We start from the raw sequence: 9,331 nt of genomic DNA, 5'->3' as shown, positions 1-9,331 counted from the left end.
GGATCAGGGAGGAGCCTCTGAGGATGAGGGATCAGGGAGGAGCCTCTGAGGACGGGGTATCAGGGAGGAGCCTCTGAGGACGGGGGATCAGGAAGGAGGAGCCTCTGAGGACGGGGGATCAGGAAGGAGGAGCCTCTGAGGACGGGGGATCAGGAAGGAGGAGCCTCTGAGAACAGGTAATCAGGAAGGAGGATCCCCCTGAGGCCGGGGGATCAGGGAGCGGGGAGCCAGGGTTCCTGCTGGCTCAGGGACCAGGGCAAGGCAAAGGAGCCTAGTGCTGCTGCCTCTGGACAGTCCTCCATGAGGGGAAGGAGAAATAAATCTCTCGTTTTCTATTTTGGTTTTCTCTATCATACACCACAGAACCCACCAAAACGGAGAGGTTTTTTTTCTTTTTCTTTTTTTTTTTGTTTACATTCAGGGTCTTGCTCTGTTGCCCAGGCTGGAGTGCAGTGGTGCAATCACAGCTCACTGCAGCTTCGACCTCCTGGGCTCAAGTGATCCTCCCACCTCACCCTCTCGAGAAGCTGGGACCAGAGATGTGCACCACCATGCCCAACTATTAAAAAAAAAGTGTTGTAGAGACAGTGTCTCACTATGTTGCCCTGGCTGGTCTCAATTCCCTGGGCTCAAGCCATCTTCCCACCTCAGCTTCCCACCTCAGTCTCCCACCTCAGCCTACCAAAGTGCTAGAATGACAAATGTGTGCCACTGCACTGAGGCTATTTTTATCTTCAATATACATGTAAAGAAACAGGGACTCAGGAGGTACCCAAGTGATGGGGCAGGAATTACAGTCCCGTTTGTATGCCCGATGCCACCTGGAGAATTCCAGGGCACCGCAAGGGAAACCCGTGGTGCTGTGCCAGCCGGATGGTGGCCGTGGCACCATTACCTCCTTCTCTCTCAGACCCTGCTGAGGTTGGGCCATGCTGAGATCCAAGCAACCCAGTCAGACAGACCCTGCTGGACTTAGGTAGAGGAATCCAGCCATTCCCTCCATCCCTGGCACGAAAGGCTGACCACTCTTGCAGAAAAGAACTCAGGTTTATTTGCAAGTAAAAACCATGGTCCGAAAAAAACCCATTGGCAAATGTACAGTTTGTGTCCATTTGGGGTTGCCGCCAGCTCGGGGGGAGGGGGGCCCAGATCCCTGACCCACATGCATCGGGCTCCCACATGTTCACAGCTAATCTCAGGCCCCTGCAGTTTAGCCCCCCGCAGAGGACACCCCGTCTCCCGCTGAAAACCATCAGACATCCCGGCTGCACCCAGCCCTCCAACCCTCCTGCCTTAGTGCAGTGCAAAAACCAAACCAAACCAAATACAAATCTCAAAACAAACACACACAAAACAAACAAATTCACAAAAAGTCAGGGCTCTAAATTATTTTTTCCCAGTGTCCTTTGTGATCATGATGACTTATTCATCAACAAACTAAAATATACATCATTTTCTTGCTATTATAAAATCTCTTATTATTCACAGATATATAACGGGAGATTTGGATGAAATAATTACAAACTTTTTTCCCCTTAAAAAACAAACAAGCCAAAAAAACACAACACAACAAAAACCCCAAAACCAAAAGACAAGACCTTTCTGACGACGGTAAACACAGGGGCTGCCGGCTTCCTCCCCTCCATCCTCGGCACCTGCTGGACTGTGGGGCGCAAAGTGCTGGGTGTACCCCGACACGCAGGCCCCAGGGTGCTCTCTCCCAGGCCGACTCTTCGCTTCCCCTGCCCTGCCTCCACCTCCCCTCATTTCCCAAGCCTTTGTGGAGGGCCACTCTCTCCTCCTGCCGCTCCCCATCCCCGTGACTCCTCCCACCTCTTCCCTACGCCCCAGAGGCATACGGCTCAGAGGCCACAAGGCCAAACTCAGAAGGAGCCCCCAGGTCCCCAGCGCCACCCACAGCAGAGATCAGCCTCCCCCACACCCAACCTGGGCCGGGCACCTCCCACAGGCTGTGCAGCTGGCCAGAGGGATAAGGGGCTATAGGAAGCCCAGGTCTCAACAGAGGCTTTGGCAAGGAGCTGGGAGGGAGACACTGCTGCCAGGTCCCATGCAACATCAGGGTAGAGAAACCAGGGTCTGGCTAACCCAGCTGGAGGTCAAAGGCTGGGAGTCGTGGCTGGGGGAGGTAATGGGGTACAGCCACCCCCAAGAGCACTTACTTTGAGTTGCCCAAGGCCCAGTTTGAAGGCTGCAGGGACCCTTGGAAGGAAGCCCTGCCAGGGGCTGGAACCAACCTCTCATGCCAAAGCTGGGCAGACCCTCAGGGACCACCCTGCAGGAGAGCAGAGGGGCCTCCTGGAGAAGGACCTGGCAGGGATCTAGAGAGTGGAAATCCCTGTTTTCTTCCCTGCCCCTTTCAGGGTTTTTACAAAAGATGTGCTGACCTGGCAGCAGGGCCACGGCCAGGCAGACACCATCCCAGGACTCCAGAAAGGGCCCCTCAGAGAGAGGGCAGGAAACAGTACCACTGACCAGGGAGCAGGGTTGGAATTTCACCATCCCAAAGGCCCCTCCCAAGAGAGGGGCCTGCCCTGTGGGGTCTGGGTGTGCCCCTGGCATGGAGGGGAGTGGGGGAGTCAGGGAAGTCTGGGGAGCCAGAGGGGCTGCAGAGGGCCACTGCAGTGCTCTCTCCTCCTGCGCTACCTAGCACAGTGGGGCAAGTGAGCCCACAGTGAACAGCCTGGCTCTGGTCCCATCTGCCTCCCGAGGCCTGACACCTCCCCCTGAGAGCAGCAGGAAAAGACAGGCAAGGCTGAGTCCAGGGGCTAAGCAGAGGGGCTAGGGGCAGGTCCCCTCTGCTGTCCCTAGCCCTTCCCGGGACAGCATTTGCTGTTCAAACCTAGGCTCCTGACCGCCATCTCAGTTGGACGGGGCCAGGCAATGGGCTTCTGGCCTCGGCTGCTACCCAGACCCTGGCTTGCAGTGCTGCTGGTGCCCCCTCCTCTGTGCTCTGGGTGGGGCGAGCCCAGGTTTCCTCTATGTACAATAGCATACCCAGTGATGGGTCACCGAGGGCAGGCTGACAGTGAAACGGTTCGAGTTTAGGATTCTCAACACCCTCCCCATCCCTGTGGGTGGTGGAAGACTGGGAGGTTGGTATTTCCCCTCTGAGTCACAGAGGAGCTAGAGACAGACTTCAGGGCTGGAGTGACTCTCTCAAGAAAATCTGTGCGTCTTGTCCACGTTCCTGCCGTCACTGGATGCCCTCCTCTTCTACGTACGTTGAAGGAAACCAGCCAATCTGAAAAAGAAGGCAGGATCGTGTCTGTGTGTGTGTGTGTGTGTGGGTGTGTGTGTGTGTAAGCAGGTGTGTGCATGTCTGTGTTGGGGTAGGGGCAAGTAGAGACTCAAGAAGATGGGGGGTCCTTCGGAAGTCCAGAGTTCTCAGCAAGGCCTGCAATTCAGAAGGACCTGGTGGAACCATTGCCCAGGAATAAAAGTAACCCAGAAAAACACCACCCTTGGCCAATTTAAGATGTTTTGCCCACCCTCCACCTGCCAGTCAGAAAAAAAATAAATTCTCCAGAGGAAAAGAACATCACCCAGAACAGCTACAGTTTTTTTCTTAATATACAAGCTCAGGACCAAATGACAAAAACCAACAGAAAAAGCAGGCAGTAGAAATCAACCCACAGGTATTGAGGTCATCTGTCAGGGGAGATAAATAACTCCAATTTGTATGTTTAAGAAAACGGATGAAAAGGCAGACAATTTTACCAGAGAACCTAAATCAGAAATCAAATAGAAATCCTAGAACTGAAAAATATAATGAATGAAATGAAGAATCCAATAGAGGGATTTAGACAAAGCAGAAGAGAAGATGCATAAACTGTAAGACAGGTCACTAGAAAGTGACTAGATAGAAAATCAGAGAGAAAAAAGGACGAAAAACACATAAAATTGTGGGAATAATATGAGGCCATGGTAAAAAGTTCTAACATCCATGTGAATGAAGTCCGACAAGGAGAAAAGAGAGAAAATGGAACCGATATGCTGTCTGCAGATATTATTCTGGCTGAGAAATTTCCAAAAGTGATGGACATCAAGCCACAGGTTCAAAAAAATCTCTGCAAATCCTAAGCAGAATAAAGAAAGAAAAATCACACCTAGGCACATTATAGTAAAATGAACCTAAAACTTCAAAATGAACTTCAAAATGAACTTAACATGAACTCAAAACTTCAAATGAACTTCAAAAATGAACTCAAAACAACTCACAGAAAGGAACTAGGTCTCCTTGGAAAAATGACTGATTCCTGGGGAAAAATGAATAAGTACAAGAGAAAAGAAAGTTTTCCTTACAGTAGAATGCCAACTAATATCTATAGATAGTCGAAAAAAATCACTATTTTTTCAGCCACAATAGAAATAATAGAACAGATAAAATTCATCAAGGGAAGATAAAACTAATACATGAAAGTTTGAAGAGGAACAGGACATTTACCTAACTTCAAAGTATTACCCTACAAATTTCTTGCTAATGACAGGTAACAGTTAACTTCACAGTAGAAGAACATAGCAAATATAATCTTAAACACATGATCAAAGTTAATGTCACAAATAATGAGACAAACTGGTATAATTCATCTCCTAACAGGACACTACGGCACTGAGAAAGTGCCAATGTCCCCATTGTGGTGTTCCCAATGCGACCTCAATCTAATCATGAAGAAACATCATAGTCAAATTGAGAGATCTACTATAAAAATAGTTGGCTGAAACTCTTCAAAAACGTACAAGTCATGTAAGGCAGAGAAAGGCTGAGGAATATTCTAGATTAAAGAGAGTTAAGGATCACAGCAGTTCATGATCCCGGATTGGATCCAGGACCAGGAGAAAGAGCTAGAGAAGACATGATTGGGATGACTAGTAAGATCTGAATAGGGACAGTGGATTAGATAATTGTATTATATCAAAGGGGAATGTCCTTGGTCTTAGGAAATACTTAGGGGTAAACAAATATGATTTCTGCAATTTACTCTCAAATGAGTTAGAGAGAAATAGACAAACACACACACACACCCACCCACACCCACACACACACACACACACACACACACACACAGTGCAAATGATAAAGCAAACGGGGCAAAACATTCACAATTGGTAAATCTGGGCAGGTTACTCCCACTTTTAAGATGAAATTTTGAAAATTTATGTTTGAAATTTTGTTTCAAAATTATAAGTTACAAACATTTTACAATGTGAATATTTAAAAAGAAAGTGAAATAAGGATGTTTTTAGATTCAACAAAAACTGAGACTTCATTAATAGGAGATAAACTTTTAAAAATATGAAAGAGAGGGGATGTCAGCCAGCAGATAAATGGTCTTGGGTGGAAATACAATAATGCAGGAGGAAATGGGGAGCCCTCGGAAAGGTAAACACAGGGTAAATCTAAAGGAGCACAACTGCCTAAAACAAAAACAGTGTCTTCTAAGGTTTGAATATATATAGAATTAAGATACATGATGACACTTGCACAAAAGTTGGAAGGAAAATGGATACAATCAAAAGTTGCAAGGTCCTTCCTTGCATTGCCTGGGAAATAGTAAAAAAGTACTCATTTAAGGGAATCTCTGGTGTAAGGTTACCACTTAAGAAAAAAAGTGTGTAACTAACAAACCAATGTAGGGCAGGGGAAGTAGAATTAAAAATATATTAATTCAAAAGTAGGCAAGAGGGAAGAAAAGAGGAGTAGATGTGACAAATAGAAAATAAAGTTAGATTACTTATTTAAACCCAAATAGCTCAGTAATTACATTAAATGTAAATGGACTACATATGTCTATTAAAAGTCAAAGACTGTCAGATCAGACTGGCTTCCCCAACTATTTATAAGAGACCCATTTTAAATATAAGAAAAAAGACAAGTTTAAGTAGTATGAGAGAAAATAATGTGCCACACAAAGCACTAATCCCAAGAAAGCTGGTGTCACTACAACAGCAGATAAAGGAGATTACAGCAAGAATAAATGCCAGAGAAAAGAAGAGATGTTTCATAATGATAACAGGGTCAAATTGACAGGAATTACCCAGTAATACTCAAACTAGTTGTTCTAAAACTTAATGCTGTATAGAAGATACCTGGATCTGGGAAAGGGCTCAGGTATGTGCTTATTATATTACAGCTCCAGACACTTTTAATGCCAATCACACAAGGACCACTTTGAAAACAAGTGGTCCCAGCCCTCTAGGTGGGCTACCTACGCCAAGTAGCCTTGACACTTCTGCAAGGCAGTTGGGTAAAAACTGGATCAGACTTGAGGGCCTCCAAGGGGCAGACTGCCTGATAGGTGAAGGCAGAGCGGCTCTTGCCCCTGGACAATGGAAGTGTCAGCACTGGGAGTCAAGGTTAACTGGCCCTCTGCAGCCCCATGCACTTGCCCTGTGCACCTGCAGCTCAAAGAGGAAGCTGGGCATTTTCTAATTGGTGGCACACGGAGCTCTGGTGCTTGGATGGATACGTATTGAGAGACATGGGCCAAAGCTAGAGGTAGAGATGGGGTGTTGAGATGAAGAGGCCATGGACTTATGCAGAATCTTAGGGTGCCCAGGGCACTCTTAAGCCCACCTGGCACTTGGGAAAGTGTGAAGGGATGGAGGTGGGTAGGGACACAGTGTGTCCCTACTGCCTCATCAGGGCATAGATGGGGCCTTAGAGAATGGCAGGAGGAGCCCAGAAAGGACACCGTGTCCTCCTCAGTCCTGTGACCTCCCTTCCTGCAAACAGAGCTTGGGGACTTACAAGTAATTTGAAGAGTGCAGCTGTGAGGGCAGCCCAGAATAAAAATGGAACAGGGTGGAGGGTCCTAGGAGCTTGGATCCAGATCAGACCTCTGTAGCCAATTCCTGGGCTATGAGACCTTGGGTTCGTGGTAAACATCTGGAGCCTCAGTTTCCCCTGTGAACGCCAGCCTTCTGGGCTGCTGTGAGGATGAAGGAGATTGCAGAGGGTGCCTGGGACAGGGCCAGGGGTGTGGACATAGCTGTGGTGCTAGTCTGCCTGAGTCTGACCAGGTGGGGGCTGCAGCGAGGCCAGCCCCGCGCCCTCAGGGTAGGGCCACTCACCCGTCCGTTGGTCTCGCCCTTCCACCAGCCCTGGTCCCCGCCGATGCGGCTGTAGATCCTCACCACGTCACCCTCCCGCAGTGAAAGCTCTCTCATGTCTCGGGCAGCAAAGTTGTACCTGGCCACAGCCGTGCCAATGACGCGGGGCGTGAACACTGTTGAGGGAGATGGGCAGCATCACACAGCAGCAGTAGGGGCCCAACCAGGGATCGAGGAGGCCCTTGGGCCAAGCTGGGTCTCTCCCCTGGTGCCCAGAACCTTGCTCTGTACCCAGAGAGGAAGGATGTCAAGCATCCAGGCTCTGGAGGGACACATTGGCCTCCAATCCCAAGCCCTCTTCCCCCCTGGGTCTGGGGACACAGCACATCCAAATCCCTGCAATGAGGATGCTCTTAGGGACACGAGCAGGTGGCCAGGCTTTGACCATCATCATTCCAGCGGTCTCCCAATTCCAGAGCCCAAATCCAACCAGCAACCCAGTGGAACCAGCTTGGCCCAGACGCAGAATCCTGATAGACAGGTGTCAATGACCATGGCTGAGGGCGAAACACACACAGCCGCTGGGAAGGGACTTTGACTCTGGCAGCTGAAAGCCATGAGGTCAGGGCTGACTAAAACCCCCTCCTCCCTGCACCCAAGTCCCACAGCTCCTCCTCGTGGCCACCTGTTTTGTTACCAGAGGCAAAGCTCTTGATGAACAAGGAGGAATGACAGTGGCCGGGGCTGGGTAAGTGGCCATCAGGGTGGGCGTGTCCACAGGGGGTGGGTGGTGACAAGGGTGGGACCAAGCCTGACGTGTCCTCAGGTGCCTGCAGCAGCCTCTGCCCAGGCTCTCCAGCCCCTTCCTCCCCGCCACCCTATGCCAGACTGCGGACAACTGTGGCCATGTCAGGCAGGGCTGTGGGGCCAACAAGCAGCTCCGTGCTGGGTGTCCCAAGGCAGCTGCCACAGGCCCGGTCCCCCCACGCCCTGGGGAGCAGCGGTACCTGACCAGAAGGGAGCGGAGGGGCCCTGAGAAGCAAAGCTGAGGCCCTGAGGACCGAGAAAAGAAAAGTTGTAGGAAGCACAGGAAGCTGCAAAGAGGCGAGAGAGAACGTGAGGCGGGCAGCAGGGCATCCATGCACAGTCACGGTGGGCATAGCTACAGGCTGGGGGGCATGGGGCGGGGCAGGCCCTATGGCAGGAAAGGCCCTATAGGGCGCAAAGGAGGCAGGGGGCAGTGTGGGTTGTCAAGCCCCCCCAGGCACAGGCGCCACTCGGCCACACCTGAGCTACCCTGGAGCCGATCTCTGCACCTGTGTCCTCGAGAGCAAATGGGGACCACCTCCTCGCATGCCCTCGTCTGGCACCCAGCAGGTGCTCATTAAGGCCAGCTGTTCCTTTCCTGTCCAGCTCAGCCTGTGTGGGACCCAAGGCCCTGTAGGTCCCTGCGGGCTGGAGGATGTGGGGTGACTCCAGACAGAGTCCTGAGCGGGAAGCCGCATGCTCTGGGCCTGCCTCTGCTCCTGATTCCATGTGGCCTTCCCTGTTCTGGGTTGAGGAGTCCAATCTGCAAACAGGCTGCCTCTCACAGAGGAGACCCAGGGCCTGGGCACAGACAGGGATCTGGGAACGGGTGGGCCTGCCCTTTTCTCTCCCACCAGTGATAGCTCCATGTGCAGGGATCTCTGCCTGGATCTGGCCCCTCCAACCCCCGCTGGTCTCTGGATGAAGGAGCCAAGACAGAGGAGCAATTCTGAGCAGGTGCAGAGCGCTGCCTGTCACGTGGCCCAGGAGATAGCATCTGTGACAGCTGGGGGCGCGGGCGGGGGGCTGGGGCTATGTTCCCAAGGGTGGGACTCCTGGCCTGGGTCTCTGAGGGCAGGATCTGGGCCCTGAGAAATGGGCTAGGGCAGACCCCTCCGAGGAGTGCTGGTGTGCTGGCTGGGCTGGGGCGTTAGTTACCTGGGGACCGGCTGGAGGCCCTGGAGGCCGAGCGTTCCCGGGACTTGTAGGGGTACTTGAGTGTGGTGTCCAGCTGCTTGAAGCTCTCCTTGAGTGAGTGGCACTGGTAGTACTCCACCAACTCCTGCAGGGCATACACACTCACTGACAGCTGCTGCCACCTCCGGAAGTCCTCCCGCAGTGACCTGGCCTCCCTCTCCCACCTCCTGGTTCATGTGGGGGAGATTAGCTTCCTGGACTCCTCAGAACTCCCCACTTCCCCCCCAGCCCATGGTGGGTGGTCAGTACCTCGAAG

The 9,331-nt window shown here is 51.3% G+C and overlaps 1 protein-coding gene across 1 annotated transcript in view; it reads right to left on the bottom strand.

Moving 5' to 3' along the window:
- Positions 1 to 1,028: 1,028 nt before the first annotated feature.
- VAV2 (vav 2 guanine nucleotide exchange factor) overlaps positions 1,029 to 9,331 on the bottom strand; it is a 278,878-nt gene continuing 270,575 nt past the window's right edge. Inside the window, exons 27-30 of the mRNA XM_011991542.1 lie at positions 9,037 to 9,160; positions 8,079 to 8,165; positions 7,093 to 7,247; positions 1,029 to 3,262 (exon numbers count right to left, since the gene is read on the bottom strand). Of these exons, the coding sequence (XP_011846932.1) occupies positions 3,215 to 3,262; positions 7,093 to 7,247; positions 8,079 to 8,165; positions 9,037 to 9,160 (414 nt within the window). The 3' untranslated portion in view covers positions 1,029 to 3,214. The remainder of the gene's footprint in view (positions 3,263 to 7,092; positions 7,248 to 8,078; positions 8,166 to 9,036; positions 9,161 to 9,331) is intronic.

Source organism: Mandrillus leucophaeus, unplaced genomic scaffold (genome assembly GCF_000951045.1).
Source record: "Mandrillus leucophaeus isolate KB7577 unplaced genomic scaffold, Mleu.le_1.0 Scaffold398, whole genome shotgun sequence".
Lineage (NCBI taxonomy): Eukaryota > Metazoa > Chordata > Mammalia > Primates > Cercopithecidae > Mandrillus > Mandrillus leucophaeus.
The sequence above is the reverse complement of the archived record's forward strand: the minus strand, read 5'-3'. Positions and strand labels throughout refer to the sequence as shown.